This window comes from Bactrocera dorsalis, chromosome 5 (assembly GCF_023373825.1).
Source record: "Bactrocera dorsalis isolate Fly_Bdor chromosome 5, ASM2337382v1, whole genome shotgun sequence".
Classification (NCBI taxonomy): Eukaryota; Metazoa; Arthropoda; class Insecta; order Diptera; family Tephritidae; genus Bactrocera; species Bactrocera dorsalis.
Window position 1 is genome coordinate 21,579,319 of NC_064307.1, and position 18,902 is coordinate 21,598,220.

The window sequence follows — 18,902 nt, forward strand, 5'->3', positions numbered from 1 at the left end:
AGAAAATAGGTAACGGAAGAGTTCATGGCTTGGATTGTAAAGTCCTACGAAATTTTAGTTATTTTAATTGTTTTTTGGTAACGGTTTTCTTGAAGTCATAGGTTATAAATTAAAAATTAATTTCTTAATTAATTTTCTTAACTTTCCTGGATTTTTGCAATTTGAAAGCTACTAGTCGGTATAAGGCAAATTTAAAAATTTAAATAAACTATTGTCAATAAGTTGTTTTTTAAGCTCCGTTATAAATATCGATAACAGTTTGCGCAAGCCAACAGCTTTAATGTGGTGATATGGTAACACTTGCTAAAGTTATGACAAAAGTGCACTTTGTCTGTCAAAGTGAACTAAAGGCAAGATTACTTGCATTGTTTATTAAAATTTATTTACAAAATAAGAGAACAAGTGTTTAAACATGTTATTCCTTAACAAAACAAACCGTTCGCTACGCTACCAATTGGAGTATTTCTAGTTTGCTCACAGAATCAGCTGTTCGGAGCGATAGGGATTTTAGCACGACGTGGTAAAAGAACTATTACCGTTTTAGTGCAAAAAAGCTAACCCAACAATTCTTCAGATCATTACAACGGAATATTAAATAATTGTTGCTAATATTTGTGAAAAAGTGGAGGTACTACGCACTTGGGGTATTGAAAAAAGTTGGTTATGCCCTGCTGATTTTAGCCCATTAGACTTGTTTATATTTTGCTTTTAAACTAGAGTTGCCAAAACTCCCCTATTTAAAATCTACTGAAACTAATATCTCAGAGATTAAAATCATCTGATTGGAAGTAACTTAATCCTATGTAGTTATTAACACTAGACCAAAGCCTGTAATACATTTGTTTCCAAAATATGACATTTTTAAAATAATTAATATTACGGTAATTGTGTTTATTCTAACATGTTTATATACATATTTTGAGAACATAAACCAACGTTCATACATACAACACGGTCGTATATGTATGAGCAGTGTTCTTAATGTGTTTCAATCACCCTTGCTGTGACTAGGTGATAAGAATGCATTTTAATCCATCAAGAAAGTAAATAATCTGCAAGCAGCAGCGGTCAGATGCAATAGTTTATAGTCGATTAAATCGCGTTTGTTGTTTCTCGACAACAGCAGCTTAGTAACAGTTAGCAAGTGTACTGCAGTGGTTTTAAATAAATGTATTACGCTTGTGAGCACATATAACTGTATACAAAATTAACTGACAGTGTTAAATATAACAAAATCAAAATACACAATTTCTTAAGTTTATACATACATACATATGTATATATTTATAAATAATCCGCGTACTTATATTTATGTTTATATTTAAACACTTTCACTTTTCATAGTTTTAATCATTTCTGTTTGTTTTTTCAGTTATTTACTAATTGCTCTAAGGTGTATGTTGATTTAGCACCTAATAGAGAAACAGATGCCAATTCAAAACCAAAGCAATATAACTACAATTATTAGACAAATTAATTTATTGAATTACTGCTTTCATGTAATTCGAGCAAATAATGGAGCAACAGGCCACACAGGCGACAAGCTCTGCTTATTTGCTGGTGGATACATTAACTACAATTTGGAAAAATTATCAAAATGCCAGCGATGACAATGAAGCTAAAGTGAGTTATTTAAATAATGAGTACTTTCTGTTGATAAAGCATGCTTTTGTTTCAGTCACATTGGATGGAACTTTTTCTGTTTTATTTTCAATATGTGGAGGACGACGCTTTAGAGACAGAGCGAATAAAAAGGCAAGTATTATTGTATAACTTTGAAATATATGTATAGCGTTTAATGTTTGTGTTTATTCGAATATATGTATGTATGTACGTTCCTTTACTGTCATGCATTTATATTCCTTTGCTATCATGCATGTACATATGTATGATCCCTTATTGTCATGTTGTGAATATTGAATGGTTTCATTTAATTTTTGTTGCAGCTTCTTACACAATATACCAGAAGAGATCACCTCCTATCTGTTGGAGACAGTTTGTAACATCATAAACGAATCGCACTCATCAATTCCTTCAGAACAAACAGCTGCATGTGATAGTACTGATCTAGTACAAAATGAGATAAGCAACTCGAATGCTACGAATTCCTTACTGATAAATCAAAGTTTTACGCCGGTAATAAACACTTTCGCTATTTTACATATACATATGCTTGTAAAAACATTTTAGTACTAATTAAAATTGCTTACTTTGCAGTTGATATTAAATGAACCAAGCGATTGGGGTAAAATTATAGCTCTGCGCAACTTTTTAACAAATCAATTAGGCAAGCATTTGCTGCGTTTTCTTTTACGTATAGACAATACGGTATGTTTAACTGCATTTACTGCTTATTTACTATTAAAAGAAAATTTCCACAGCTTATCGCTTCACAAAAGGGACTTTGCAGTCTATGCTGCAAACTGTTTCCGAATTGCAAATGGAATTCGAAAGAGTTTATATTGGATACGCCGCTCTCTATACTAACTGTTATTGCAAGTATTGCGCCACCTCAGCTGGCAGGTGTTGACATGCATAGCACCGCGCACATTATCGACCGTTGTGGCGCTAAAAATGAGTCAACCCTATTAGATGCGCATCAATACGTGGAGAGTTTGGAGACTTTTCGTAATACCATTATAAGCAGCGATGAAATCGCTTATCTGCTCGTGCAAATCATGTCGAAATGCGTTGCTAACGAGTTGGAAGCTAATCTAAATAGTCAATCAGTATCGATGATCTCATTAAATTTTGCATTGGAATGTTTATGTTGTGATGATGTCGTTTATGCAACGAAACAGAATGCCAACACAATCAAACTCGAACTGCTACAGCTTACAATACGCTGCATCAATAACATTTTCAATGCTTCAGCCAGCATAAGTCTTGTACAATTTCAATTTATATTCACCATGTTGGCGGTCATTCTGAAAAAACATGCTTTTGAAATTACAGAAATCAAAAGTGACGATGCAACTACAAACGGCAACACCGCGTCACTTGATTTCGTATTGGAATTTCTCAGCGCAACCAATTATGTTTTCTTTTACACGCTGCAAAATATCATAATGCACCCAAATAAATTAAAAGAACCCCATACAATTGGTGGCAACAAAAGCAACTTGCATGATTTGAAGTTCATCAATGAGAATGCGATTGAGATAACCATAAAAACATTCCAGCAAGTGTTGCAGAAAATAAAAAACGTTGCTGTTGCCCATGACGAAGCGCGTCTGCTCATTGAGTTAACCTTCAAAACGCTGCTAAAGATCAACGAACAACTCTGTAAGCATGATCAGCAGATCAAGAACAATGCTAATTATACGAACGGTGGCAACACACAGAGGCGGTGTCGCTACTTACGTCAAGTGCATTGCCACACACAAGTGCCGACCTTAGCCTGTTACTTTCAGGGCACTTTGCTGAATTTGCTACCCAAGATCACCACGGATATGCAGGAAACGGCTGTACGCTATTTACTACGCATTGGCATTTGTTGTTGTCACTATACAATCGACACCTATGCTTCGTGTTTGAATATGATTTCACAACTCACGCCTCTATATCAAAATTGTACCTATAAATTTTTACATCGCCGCATACTTTACACCATCTTTACGCAAGATCATATCATGTACCATAAACGGACGACGGAGAGTTGTGCCAAATGTGACGCTAAATTAAAGTCACTTGAATTACGCAAGGAGATTTTACAGTTGTATAAGCAGCTGCATGAGGAGCTCAACACAGCAGAGGGTAGCGAAAGCAAAGTGACGTCACTGCAATTATTGTTAAAGCATTTAAAAAACATATCAGATACATTAAGCAGCGATATGGCGGCTGGTATTTTAGCTGAGCTCATTTTGCCCACTTTTCGCCAATACAAAATGGAACTGTTGCAGAGCCGAAAAGCAAATAAATCGTGTGCATCGAAAAGCCCGGTTCCCACAGCTAATATCGAAGCAACAAATAATACATCACATATCAACATATCATTTCCGGAGAGTGAAACGCGTGCAAACGATACTGCGGTTACTACTATGGGCATCTTACAGGATTGTTTGAATATTTTCGTCGCTTACTTGGGCGCTGATATACGTTTGATCAAAGCATTTTACAACGAAGAAAACATAACGCATTTGGAGGATCTCTTCTATGAGCCGCCGTTAGTGCATAGCATATGTGAGCTGATCAAAATTGGCATCGATAACGGCACATTTTTGGGCGAAAGCAATCAAGAACAAGTATTGCTTAGTCAACGCCTCACTAAACTGCTACTAAATAGCAGCGCTTATAACGCTTTTCAATTCAACGCATTGACATTTAACCAGCAAACGGACAACACAGCAAGCGACGCCGAAAAGTCGGTGGAAGCAACTGCAGACGCGCTGAATGCCTCGAATATTTTATATGTGACAGCGCTTAAATGGTCATTTATACATGAATTGCTGCAGACTAGCCAATGTTTCTTGAACGCATTCACGACTATGTACAATTTAAATAAAAATGTTGGCGCAACTGTTGATGCTGAGGACGCGCAAACGCAAGTTAGAAGCGTAAAGGATTTCGTTACGTGTGAATTGAATGATGATAAAACGATTGACGACATTCTCACACTAAATTACAATGCATTGAGCACATTTTTAAAACTTTCGCAATGCAAATCGACGAATATGTCTACAAAACACTACCATTCAACGCAACACACCAATACAAACACGTCATCCCCATTGCAAGGCGCCTACCACAACACTATAAGCCCCGAAGCCAACAAAGCTGACGGTTGTTTGTCAAGTTCACTGGAATATTTGCTCTCTAGCATAGAAGTAGATGCGGTACAACAAACGTTTGGTTCGATTAGTTCATCGATTGCATCGTATGCGTCAACAATTGACGCCTTTATCGCCACATCGGATGCGCAGCAATATTCTATAAATAGCGATCCGAGCTTTAACTCAAACGCACACACAGCACAGTGTTATACGGAAATATATAATTTAACATTTTTAGACAAATTGAAAACTTGGAATTCAAAATATTCTGTGAATTCACAAAGTGTCGACTCAGAAATTAACGAAAGCATTGTTATATTCGATGTACGCAATCAGCAAAGTTCAAGTCTAACTCGAAATCTAATATTACCGGCAACAACTACAACATTGCAAGCGATTGGTGTGGATGCGCTCGTTCCCACCTCGGTTTGGAACTGTGCTGCCGATGCCTTATCTACGTCCATGCTAGTTGCGGGTCCCGAAACTAATGCGGCCGTGCTTAGTATTGGCATAAGTATATTTGCGAAATTTTTTAGTGTACTCGGTTCGTTTTTTGGTGGCAGTAAAACGAGTTCGTTAACCGATTTAAATAACAGTACAACGTCTCGAGAGCAAGAAATCGATTCGAATCTCAGTTGTTTGCTCGAAACAAGCAGTGATAGTAAGCGTTACCTACTCAGGTTATTTGAGACCACAATGGCCATTTGCATCAAGAGCTTCAAAGACGAAGGCGGTAAGTTACAGTTGTTAATACTTTTGTTACTGCCATGTATATATGTATATATCATATATTGCACATTATAATTACATTTAGTAACTCAAAAGTTCATGAACGATACATTGTAAACTCATTTTTCAACTAGTAACTTTATATCAACATTATCCTTGCGAAATAGCAATAACCCTGTAGGAAACTCAAAGCTGTTCTATCACAATCTTAGATGATGGCAGAGTCAATTGTGATTTTATGTTGACGAATTCGGGTTATCTGAAAACATAATTTATAGATTTTGATTCTTGAGTTGTTTTTGTAAAAATTTCTTAAATAACAGTACTATCATTTAATAAAAATTATAAATGTATGTATATGTAAGGTTAAGAATTAGTTAGAATATACACATTGCTACCTTCATACACCTAACCTCAATATTCTGGCAGAAAAAGACAAAATAATATTCCGATTCCGGAAGTCGGGAGGATTGAAGAAATGTTTTGAATTTTTTTTTGTTTTCGGTTATAATGTCTTTTATGACTTAACTTTCCTAAAAGGTGAGGTAATTACCAATTTATCATGTTTATGATATTTTTTTTTCTACAGGGTAGTCTTGCCAGTTTTTAAATGTGGTAATGGCTTTGCACGCAAGCGCATGTATACATATATACATCTACCAACGTATATATATATTTGACTAGCTAAATAGAACGTACGCATGCTTCGAAGCCATACAAGTGCTTGCGGCAATTAGAGATGTGTGCTATCCTCATCGGGACAGACGAGATCTATGTGCAGTAAAATTATTTCAAATATTTATAATAGTGTGCCTGGATTTTTTATGAAATATCTTCTTATGTTTGTTGTCAGTTAGTTTCCGACAGTGTGTATTTGTTGTTGTAGCGGCAAAAACCTTTCCCAATTGATTTTGAAGATTGCTGCGATTTGACTATTCTTGGCCTGGACATTAATCCGAATCAAATCTGGTTACGTATAACCGACGGTCGTTGAATAAAGAGAACTTCTGATCATCGAAGTCTGGAAGAACACTTAACAAAATTTGTTGTATTTGTTAATATTTTTTTTAATTTTGAAAGAAAATAAAAGCTCGTAGTATTTCGAGATTTTCAATTTCGGGACCATTCTCTATACCATCTCTAACCTCGTATAGGCTAACCAACAAATAATTTATGACTATAGCTCAATGCTAAGACTTTTGCTATTCACTTTTGTAAACATTAATTGCTCCAAATATTTAGTAATTGCATAATATCTAATAATACAAACAAATTTAAAAGGAAAAAAATAATTAAAAATTTTGAAAGTAATTAAAAAATAAAAAACTTTAATTTCGATGGCAGCGAAACTGTAATATCCTTCACAATAAAAAGTTTTCCATATAAGAACTTGATTTTGAGCAATCAGTTTGTACGGCAGCTATATGCCATAATGGTCCGTTCTAAACAATTTGTTTGTGGGTTACATCATTTCATTGGACAATAACTTACAGTTATACTTTTAGTAACACATTTGCAAATGTAGCATGTTTTCTTGTTTAGAATACTTTTTCTCCCAACTGTTTGCACTCCATGCGCACAATTTCCTTGCAGCTGCAGCGCTAACTATCCTATATCTTTACACTATCGCTCAGATATCTTAAAGATAAGCAACAGCAACGCATTTCTCACTACAGCTTCACCTTTAAGATTACCTTAATCTTATCTACGCTCTCATAATGCAAATTATATCCGAACTGTAAAGATTAAACGCCTTATATTAATACAGAATATTTGTAATTTTCTAGCACAAACGATGGAAAAACATTTGCTGAAGCTGAAGGCAGTGATATTGAGTAACACCATTGGCGGCAACAAGCCAGCTGCAGCGCACACCGAAGACCATTCACGCGAAAACGCTGTGGTAAAGGCCTTACAAAGTCTGCTCAAAATCGCAGAGCAGACCACCAACAACACGGCGACGCCAACCGCAATCGCCAACGATTTGAATGGCAGCAAGGGTTTGGAGAATGTCGCCAGTGAAGAAACGGTATTGCAATCACCGTTACGGCCACGTGCACGTTCCTTTAACAGCACCAGAACTCAATCCAAACACAGCAATGTGACCACACCGCGCACTTCGGCGCCTAAGCGACAGTTGTCCACCGAAAGTGGCGATGCCGACTATTTCTCGACGCGTATGTCGTTGTTTTGTGAGAGTGAAATGGAGTTGAGTGAGAATGAGAATGATACCAACTACATAACGGCCGATGAGGGCTATGAAGCCGATGGTGAGATACCGGAAATCTCCGAATCAGAGACAGAATTGGATAAAGCTGAATTCTGGAACTCATTTCAACCAAGCTCACGTTATCGTAACTACTTGCTACATGAGGGACTTTGTCATTTAGTAGTGGAAATTCTAATTGAGCTATCGGAAAGATGCATCGTCAATCCGTTGGGTTGGAGTGAGTGCTTGGTGCAATTGGCCAATCGTTTGTTTGTGATACGCGCCAATATAGGTGACTCATTGTTTTTGTTACGTGGATTTGCGCCAGTGCTGAAATGCGGTGATCCGCGTTTGAGAGGTTCGTATAAAAATATTTTTCGGTATTCTTGTTAATACTGAGTTGCTCTAACGGCATATACTTATTATGAAAAGTAATTATTTTCTAAAATTTTGATTTTTTTTCTTTAGAACTTCAACAAGCTTTACTCGAACTAATTGTGGACGTAAATACTCCCGAAGTTTTATGCACTTATTTCAATATTTTGGCAGCCAAAAATCCGCCTGTCGATCTTTTAATCAAATATCTCAGCCATATTTGTGGTAACAAATTGCGAAAGCCTCAAGCGATGGTTGAATTGGAATTTCCGGTAACAGTTGGTAAGAATGTTGTACTCCAAAAATATTATAATTTTTGTTTTTTGTTTTTTTTTTATAATTTTTTTTTGGTAATATGTTTTTTGTAACATTTTATTTATTTTTGTTTTTATATATTATTACTTTTTTTTTGAAATTTTTTTTTTGTTTTTTTGAAATTTTTATAATTTTTTTTTTTTCAAATTTTAATTTTTTATTTTTTGAAATTTTTAAATTATTTTTTTTTTTTTTGTTTAGACGGCAAGTGCACCTCTACCAGCGATCAGCGCTTAACAATGGATATCGATCACTTACGTAATCAGCATATAAACGCGCAAGCCCATACGCCATTGTCTCGCACACCCTGTATTATACCCATCACACATGCGCGTTTATGGTCCAACGATGGTTTTACGCTCTCCTTTTGGCTGCAGATGAAAGGTGCACACAACAGCAAGCCCTCGTCTCTACCCACCGAAGACGAAGCACGCAGTACACACGAAGACAGTCATGTAAATGCAATTTAACCGTTAATTCAATTTTTTTTAAATACAGTTTTGAATATTTTCTTGTATTTAGAAAACACACATCCTATCTATTGGCACCAATCAAGTGTTGCTGAGCGCTTTTGTCAACCGCGATCTGAAGTTGGTATTTGAAACGAGTAAACTAAATGCCGAAACTCTCGCCCAAACACCAACAGAGCCAAAGAGCGAAAATATGGAGGAGCGCAATCAGACACCAACAAGAGATACACCCAACCGCGGCACGAATCATACCAATGGTGACAATTCAAACACCACGACCTCGCCACTGATTTCTCCAACCAGCACGCCAGGTCCACTACGTGTCGCACTGAAACAAACCAAACTCGTTATACTTAACAGCTTCAGCAATATGCACCTTTTCAAGTATCACAATCACAACCAATCGTATGAGACCGCTTCGGCCGAGCTGAAATCTTTTCGTTTTGCACGCAACCGTTGGACACACATTGCGTTTAGTGTACACACGCATCAAGATCATTTAGAGCTGAAGGTGTATGTTGATGGTGTGGAGCAAGATATTGTCTATTTGCATTTTCGTAATGTACGCAACCTGCAGCGTAATCACGCTTTTCAACTCATCTGCCTGGGTGATAGTGTTTCAACGAGCACCAGCGCGAATGTTTCCGGTGGCCACACCGAATCACGTTCCACCATTGATGGTTACCCCTTGCCATTTAGCATAACGAATTTACTGTTGTTCAATTGTAAATTCTCAGCATGGCAAACCATAGCAAATTTGACTGCCATGGGTCCGGATTTTTCAGAGCTTGCACCACTGCAGGTGAACTCCTGGCGTCCTAATTATGGTTTTGTCAATATCTCTAGAGTCCAGAAGGCTAATTTCGGTAATGTTGCGGAGTCAATGCGTGCATTATATGAGTCGCGTCTGCTGGTATACACCGCTGAGTCGCCGGATATCGTTATGGGCTTTAATACTGAAGTCAATGCAAAAGAAGGTAGTGTCTCAAGTGGTGAGTAGAGATTGGTTTTAATTATCATCCCTTGAATTAGGTATATTAAGTTTTCCACGAAGTTTGTAACAGCCTAAGTGAAACTTCGGAAACTCTATAATATGTATGTTACTTGTTTTTCATATTTTTTTGAATTTTGCAGCGGCGCGCGTTTTTGGCCTGATTTTGTATGGCGAGCTGATACAGAATCATTTACGCTCCATTCAAGCCACTACTTTGCTATGCGGCGGCCTTTCAACGCACCTCTACTTATTCGCAAGGGTATAAATTTTATTTAAAAATTCACAAAAATATGTAAAAATTGATGAATTGTTAATTTCGACAGATTGTGGAGCTGAGCAGTAATTCGTTATCACAGTATATGGCATTGGATATTTTCCTAAATGTAGCTTTGTCGGATTCCCAATTGTATGCAGAGTTTTTACGCATCAACTATATGAGTCTTATAGGTTATGTGGTGAAAACTGATCGCTGCACGAAAGATGTGCATCTTCTACGTAGCATTTTAAATAATGCCTGCTCTCAGCCTATTATCAATAAAAAGGGTGATACCTTAGAAGTCTGTGAAATGACCACAGCTATCGTTATATACCCACAACTGATCATATCGGTATTACATCGTTACTCCGATTGGCATCGTTCGGGCGTCGAACACTCCGATGTGTTAGACATGCTTTTTCACAGCATTTTAGCGCTAACACGTGAGAAACATCCACAACGCGATTTAAATTTAGATCGTTTAAGCGAAGCTGGGCTGCTCAAAGAGTTGCTTAATTTATGCAAAGTTTATGTAATCGAATCACCAAATCCCGTCTACATATCAAAGACTGCGGCTGAATCATTTGTGGCCATTTTATCCGTTTTTGCCGGTTCGCCGCCATCCACATCACTCATGGATGAAATAATGAAGCTCTGTTTGCTGCTGCAAAAGCCCAGCGAATGTTACATTACACATGATCGGTCGAAATTTTATTTTCTACTCACGCCGCTAGCGCCAGTGAAGGAGCGTTCATCGGCTGTTTCCGGTTTCGATCGTGTCACAACGCCATTTCGCCGTAAATCGAAACGTGAACGTCCTGGCGTCAACAAACCGACGCCAAGTATCAATAACGGTGATCTCAACGCTAAACAAAATGAGCGCGTCAAGCGCCTGCGCAGACTGCATATAGCCGCGACGAGCTCACCATTTAAGCGCAATTTGCTTGAACTCGAAGATAACCTCGAAAATGTTGCCGACTGCGCGCGCTTAAATAAGAAAGCGTTGCGCCTGCTCAGTCCAGTTAATGTGGAGAATTGGCGCATGAAATTTAAACACACACCCAGTAGGAATTCAGCAACAAGTCCAGTACGGAAACAACAACCCCCAAATAATGTCGAGCGAAAGTCGGCGCTAACCGCTGCTACACCGCATAGAATTAGTCATAAGCGTTTGCGACATGCTTCACACAATTATTTGGCAAATGCCGAAACAACGAAGCTGCGCAAACGCAGCACCCAATCATGCGCAGCGCCTACGGATGGCAGTGAGGTGGATAAAGAAACGCTACCTAACCAACAACTGGGTTTGACAGCTATGCCAGCGGCCACAACGCAGCAACGTCGCAGCAGATTGCTCGTGAAGACGGATTTCTACAATTGGCCTGGTATTATTGCTTTGCAGGAGGGACTGCTGACACTGTTGAAAAACTTTCTCTGCCTTTTACCGGACAACGCAGTGGAAGAGGTATGAACAATGAACCGTTGTAACATCAACTGAAGGAGAAGGGGGGAGATCAGGGACAATTCCATCCGGGTGCAGATTTCTTTCGCTAACAATTCAATACAAGCATGGCCGCTCCCTCGTTTTCTCTACGGCTTTGATACCATTTGATCAAATTTGACTCGGACTAACAAAAAAAAATTACTTTTCCACGTATTTTATTACAAATCCCTTTGCTTTCCGCTTTGCGCAGTTTAAATAGAGTCCGGGTCTAATTTGACCAGTCGGCATTTTTTGCATTACAACAATTATCACTATTTATAATCGACAGGTCCTGAAGCATTATGTCAAAGTGGACATCATATTGGTATTATGCAATAATAGCAGCTGTGCCGTGCGTACGGCCATAATAAAATTACTAGCCGTGCTATTGAAGCGCCTACAACCGAGCGACATTAGCCAACATGTTAAAAATTTGTATCCACAACACCTGGCAAATCAAATGTCCATATATACAACCGATATGCAGATGTTCGAAGCCTGTTTGGAATGGGTCACTGGCATTTATTATAACACAACGAAGATCTTAAACTGTGATATGCCCTTACATGTCGTTGAACGCTTCGGCATCAATACGCTACTGTCGGTTGTCATCAATATGTCCAACAATCATGGCGGCCTGAAAGCGCAGGCATTCAAAATACTCTACAAAATGTTTAATATGGTTTGTTGTAATATTATATATTTCTGGTTTATATTTAATGTTGTGCAAATTTGCAGGATGGTGAACAACAACAACTTTTAATAGATGCCGGTTTGCTGCTTTGTTGCATTAAGTCGCTCTTCAATCTATATTTAGGCTCCAGTGTTGTAGAGGTCGTCATAGAGGAATCGATAATAGTGCTTTTGACGCAGATTGGCGAAAAGTCTTTAAAATCGGCGGGACAAATAAAGGTATTATATACATAGATATACTCCCATACATTTTATTCAGGTGATATAACGACTGAATGAAAGTTGTACGAAAATTGATGTACATATTCACAACTTCATTCTTTTACCGTTAATAAACTTTTTTGTTCTAACAGTAAAACACATTTCATTACTATGTGAAATATTGCCGGCTTCACTATTCTTTGCCGGGTAGAAATTGTAGTGTTCCTTCGGGTTTCAGATTTGGCTTTTCTCTGACGGATGAATTTCGTGTACGAAGCTGACTCTGTAAAAACTCTGATAGAAATTCGGGTACATTCGGGTTGCCGAGTTGACTGTTGCCGATCGGTTAGAAATTAGGGGCCGTTCAATTTAGATAGACTCGGAAATTGTGAGAACGGTATTTAAATACCGTTAATATATAATTAAACTTGGTTAACATAATAAAATAAATATAAGTTATCGACCCGGGTCAAATGCGGTATTGTTCAACCTGCTGTCTTCCTTATTTGTTTAATTTTTATTTTTTTCTAAATATTTTTTATATTTTTTTTTTTATTTTAATTTTTTTTATTTTTTTTTATATTTTTTTATCTTCTTTTTATATTTTTTTAAATTTTTTTTAAATATTTTTTTTATATCTTTTTTTATATTACTTTTATAATTTTTATAATTTTTTTCTAGTACGTTTGGGATATACTCAATATGCTGACATTCCTGCACGAGGGCGCCACTGGCACGGTCATAAAGAATTTACGCTCTGCGCAAGCGCGCCTGCAATTTGCTTGGATACGCATGTTCTTCGAGTCTATAAGCGAACCGAAGAATTTCAAAGGTACAAACATTTATTATATACAATTTATTACATTATCACAACACCTGTACCACTCCAGTTATAGCCCTGCCCAACTCCTCATTATCACTTGCGGAGACCAAAGAACGGTTGCGACTACTAATCGACCGTTGTGCACAATTCTTCACCATTTGCGATGCCAAATACACGCCAAGCGCCACAGAGGTGGAACTGTTCCAATTAATTGTCTCATACAGCATTGCCACCAGTCAGCGTTGCAACAATTTCATAGCTTGGGGTCTGCAACCGTCACGGCCGCTGGAACTGCGCGCCTTTATTGTCGATGCGCTTTGGAATTCTTGCCAAGCTGGACTTTCGCCGCCTGTTATTTGTGATGGCAAGATAATTAAATCGTTTTTGTGGTTATGTCTACTGGAGGATTTGGATAAACCATTGCCGAACTTGGAACGCCTCTGCAAACATTTGGGTATAAACGAACACGACTCCACATGGAATTTAGAGAGTGAACTGGAGCGCATCGAGCTGAATCGTACCACAATAGCGGCTGAACAGAAAGTCAAATTGGAAGAGACCGTTTATCGTTTGGAGTCGCTGGCTGTGAGTTGCATTGAGTCATCAATGTTGAATACGCGACGTGTTGCAGAGTTACAGGTTGGTTGCATTTATTGTAAATTATTTGGTAGTAATAATAAATAATTTGATTTTCAAGAATTCCGAACGCAAGCTGCTGATGTATCAGTTGAAGGACTATGACGATGCTAGCATATACAATAAGTGGCTTGGAATCGTACGACGCATGACACACGAGGGCGCACCCTGGCACTCAAAGGAGCGTTCGGAAAAGTATGTACAGAAAAAATTTTTTTATACACTGAACAGTGTATATTAAGTTCCATATGTCGGAAACCCCATAAAGTATATAAATATAAATGATTTAGTCATTTCCGTCTATCTGTCTGTCCGTATGCACCTCAGTTTTTGAGATATCGTTCTGAAATTTTGCATACACTTTTTTATCACCAAGAAGCTGCTTATTTGTCAGAAACATCAATATCGGACCACTATATCATATAGCTGCCATACAAACTGACCGATCCAAATCAAGTTCTTGTATGCCAAACATTTTTATTAGACGATAAATATTCACGATATTTGGCATGGATTATTATAAAAGATAATCTTACAATCTCCGAATATATTATTGAGATCGGATATAACTGCCATATAAACTGATCGATCAATGTCAAGTATTTGTATGAAAACTTTTATTTGAAAAAATATATTCACAAAATTTCGCATAGACGTGATGTCCAAGGCAACTATAGCGTATTACACCCAAATTGACTAATCAAAATCAGGTTCCTGCATGAAAAACTTTTTTTATATGAGAAGAAATGCTCCTTCAGTACAGCCGAAGTTCAAGTTTTTTGTTTTTAATTCTTTTACATATTTTTTAATTGTCGTTTTTTGTATCATTACATTTTTTAAATATATTTTTTTGTTGTTTTCGAAGCTTTTTTTTGTTTAAAATGTTATTTTTTGAAAAACTTTTTATTTTTTTATTAAAATTTTAATTATTTAACTAATTTCTTTTTAATTTTTTATTTCTTTTATTATTTTTTTTTATTTCTTTTATTATTTTTTTTTATTTCTGGTTTTTAATTTTTATATTTATTATTTTTTCTTAGTTGATTTTATTGTCTTTTTTTATTGTTGTTTCTTATTTATTTATTTATTTTTTTATATTCATTTTATTTTTTTATTTGGTTTTTTCTTTTAATTCATTTTGTTGTCTTTTTTATTTATTTTTTTTTTATTTTTATTTCTTAAATTTTTTCTCTATTTTTTTTTAATATACATTTGCATTTCTACTCTCCAGCTCTTGGGAGTTAGACGACACCGAGGGTCCGTCGAGAGTCCATACACGCATGCGCCGCTGCCATTTGGATATTGATAAGCGCTTCTTCATGGAGGATTATTACAGCAACACAACAACAGAGTTACGTAACAGTGATATTACTATGAACACCAGTGCCTCGTTCACCAACGAATATGTGCGTCCGCTGGAATATCTTTTATCCAGTTATGATCAACAGCTCAATATTTCGCTCAACTCGCAAATACTTTATAATTTTCCTGCCAAATTTCTACCCGTCGATGGCGAGATTGATGGTGAAATCATTATAACCGATCATAAACTGTATTTTATGGCTACATATCGTTGCAAGTACTTCTATATTAACTGTGATATCTCGAGTATAAGTGAGATTTGGTTGAAACGCTATCAGCATCAGGAGAAGGCTTTCGAAATATTTTTGGATACAAATCAATCACTCTTTTTCTCACTACAAAATCAAGATGACTATAAAATTATGTACGATGTATTTTGTGATAAAATCGTCACGCATCCCGATCAAGCAAAGGTACTCGTTATTACGCAACAATGGCGCGAAGGTTTGCTGACCAATTGGGAATACTTAATGACACTAAATCAAATTGCCGGCCGCACTTATAATGATCTCATGCAATATCCCATATTTCCATGGATATTGTCCAATTATGCGTCGGATATATTGGATTTGACTGACGACACGAACTTTCGCAAGCTGGAAAAGCCGGTTGCTGTGCAGCATGAAATGAACGAGGAGCACTACGTCGCCAACTATACGGTATTTTGTTTTTTTCCTGATTTTGGCATTTCATAGTTTTCACTTGAATTTGATTTTCGTATTTTTCAGTATCTTAACAATACGATGACTAACATGGGTTCGTTGACACTGAAACCATATCATTATAGCTCGCACTATTCGAACTCCGGCACGGTGCTGCATTTCCTCGTGCGTGTACCGCCTTTTACGAGCTATTTCCTCAGATATCAAGGTAAATCTTATTTACTCGCTCACCAAAAAACTCTCTCAAAATTTAGATTTAAATTTTAGCTTAGTATCGTTTTAGGCGCCAAGCGGAACCCTTTAAGAGTGTATTTAATTTTTCGTTCCATCACTTCTTTTTCAGACAATAATTTCGACTTACCCGATCGCACATTTCACTCACTGACGACCACCTGGAATTTGGCGAGTCGTGATAGCCCCACAGACGTTAAAGAACTGATACCTGAATTCTTCTGTTTACCGGAAATTTTTGAAAATTTCGAACGATTCGATTTCGGCTTGCGCCAAAACGGCGAACGCGTTGAAGACGTACAATTGCCACCCTGGTGTCTGCGGGATTCGCGTCTATTCGTGCTCATACATCGTCAGGCACTGGAGGCGGAATTGACACGCAATCATCTGCATAATTGGATCGATTTGATCTTCGGCTACAAACAATCTGGCGAAAGTGCAGTGGAAGCGATAAATGTTTTTCATCCGGCGGTAATTATTTTCACACGTCATAAAGTAAGATTTAGAATCTATATCAAATATTTAAATTACTTCTTTTAGACATACCCGTCATTCTTGGAATCAATAACAGTCGACCCCATAGAGCGCAGAGCTGTCGAGACCATGATCAGAACCTATGGACAAATGCCGCGACAATTATTCAAAAATCCACATCCACAAACGAAATCGCTAAACTATTGCCTCGGCACGAAGGAGGTATTGCCCACCGTGCGTGGCTTAAGGTGGGGCGTTTACTTGGGCTCACCACAGCTACCGGCGCCAACGCTTGGTAATATATATAAAATACCCGGAGCCGAATATCTAGTGTCATTCAACAATACCAACGCTGTTTATGGACTACCAATGAAATCCTGCATTATGCAAGGTGCTGAGGTCGATACATACAATGTGATTTCCTGGGACTACGACGATCACATTGTGCGTATACAACCGTTAAACAAGCTATATACGAAACCGAAAAATATACTACGCAGTCAAGTTATCGATGATATCACCGCCTGCGGTGCCGATCCGAATTCCAATCAGCTGTGGTTTGGTCACAAATCGGGACGCATAAGTATATACAAATGCGGCAATACTGAGTCGAGCAGTCGACCGGTTAAGAACCGACAAAATTATATACGTGGCCTGCGACGCTCCTATAATTCGGCAGTTCGTAAGCTGACGACTAAAACTTATTCGGATGATAGTGATACTGGCAACATGACACCGTTATTGGGTACAACTGTAAGTGGCGCAGCGACAGATGCGCCACAACGCGATTGCGCCGATCTCACATGGACGGGTCCAACGATACTGCTGCGACACACAGACGAGGTAACCAGCATACGTTTGTCGGTTGAATTCAAAATTGCCGTTTCTGCCGGGCGCGATGGTATTGCCGTTATTTGGGATCTTAATAAGTGAGTTCCTTACTTTGTGCTATAAAATCTTATAATTTTAACATATTCCTCATTTGCTAGCTGGAATTATGTGCGCACAATTGATAGACCTGCGGAGATACATCACTCACCAATAACGGTGGTTACCATAAGTCCCACATTGGGTGATATTGTCACTGTGCACACTACACCGCAGCAGTTGGTGCAAAAGACATCGCCGGAGCGACATAATGCTAAAACTAACGGTATTAACTCAGCTGACCAACCAACAACAGCGGCACCGGATGAGTGCTTCGAGGTGACCGAGGAGAGCCTCGAGGATTTCGTGAATGTGTCGGTAAATCCGAATGGTAAATCCATCTTGCGTTTACATACGGTAAATGCCCGTTATGTGCAACACATCGTGCATGAGGATCGTATATTGGCAGCCACCTATTCGTACATCAAGGAGGGTGTGGGTGTCAATGTCATTGCCACCGCTGTTGAAGGCGGCACCATACGTTTGTGGTCAAGCTGGAATTTGAGTTTTGTCAGCGAAATCATCACAGGCATATCAAATATTAGAAGGTAACAGCAATTACATAAGTGAAAAATGTGTGGTGAATAATTACACTTTTTCCCCATTTAGCATTGTTTACTCAACACATCAGCACCTGGTGGCGCTAACTAAAGATTCGCACATACAGGTGTGGGAAACCGAGGGACTTTATGGAAATTCGCCGAAATTTCCGCAAATAGCATATAAGTAATGGCGTGATGAATTATACAGCATAAGCTTAAGAAAAAAAAAACACTCACTAAAACACAGATAATATATTTAAAAAGCAATCACATTTTACAGAAATACCAATAATTTATTGTTGTAAAGAATGTCTCTTCAATATGGTAAGTTTTTTATTTTTATCTTTTTATTTTTATACTCTGTACAGGGTATATTAAGTTTGTCATGAAGTTTGTAAAACCCAGAAGGTAATGTCAGAGATATCTTAAGCAATATATTGTATGTATGTATATATACAAATTACAAAACGAATCTTGTCACGTTCGGAGGTCTGTACATAAGCCAATTAGTCCCTTAGTTTTTGAAATATTGAACTGAAATTTTGCACACCTCCTTTTCTCGCTAATAAGCTGCTCATTTGTCGAAACCAGCCATAATGGACCACTATAGCATATAGCTGCTATACAAACTGAACAATAAAATTCTAGTCTCTGTATGGCAAGCCTTTTCATTTGACAAGATATCTTCATAAAACTTGGCGTGGATTATTGTCCGAGGCAACTCCTCAATTTCCGAACATATTGTTGA

General features: G+C 37.7%; 1 protein-coding gene across 6 annotated transcripts; it reads left to right on the forward strand.

Moving 5' to 3' along the window:
* The first annotated feature begins 315 nt into the window (after positions 1-315).
* On the forward strand, positions 316-18,439 carry LOC105230075 (lysosomal-trafficking regulator). 6 transcript variants are annotated; one of them, XM_029551904.2, is made up of 23 exons: positions 316-656; positions 1,373-1,623; positions 1,679-1,755; positions 1,947-2,136; positions 2,218-2,328; positions 2,382-5,505; positions 7,289-8,068; positions 8,179-8,367; positions 8,602-8,855; positions 8,923-9,862; positions 10,005-10,123; positions 10,188-11,585; positions 11,893-12,285; positions 12,342-12,515; positions 13,179-13,329; positions 13,388-13,959; positions 14,018-14,151; positions 15,188-15,977; positions 16,047-16,188; positions 16,324-16,682; positions 16,752-17,614; positions 17,675-18,160; positions 18,222-18,439. In XM_029551904.2, the coding sequence occupies exons 2-23, from the start codon at positions 1,516-1,518 to the stop codon at positions 18,340-18,342; spliced, it is 11,475 nt and encodes a 3,824-aa protein (XP_029407764.2). In that variant the 5' UTR covers positions 316-656; positions 1,373-1,515; the 3' UTR covers positions 18,343-18,439. The 6 variants fall into 6 exon arrangements, with proteins under 6 accessions (XP_029407764.2, XP_049312837.1, XP_011208956.2 ...); XM_049456880.1 differs by having other exon boundaries at positions 316-628; XM_011210654.4 differs by having other exon boundaries at positions 316-520.
* The last annotated feature ends 463 nt before the right edge of the window (positions 18,440-18,902 follow it).

Coding starts and splice junctions, on each gene's coding strand:
- LOC105230075 (XM_029551904.2), top strand. CDS start 1,516: ATGGAGCAACAGGCCACACAGGCGACAAGCTCTGCTTATTTGCTGGTG. Junction 11,586..11,892: donor CGGACAACGCAGTGGAAGAG/GTATGAACAATG, acceptor TATAATCGACAG/GTCCTGAAGCATTATGTCAA. Junction 12,516..13,178: donor AATCGGCGGGACAAATAAAG/GTATTATATACA, acceptor ATTTTTTTCTAG/TACGTTTGGGATATACTCAA.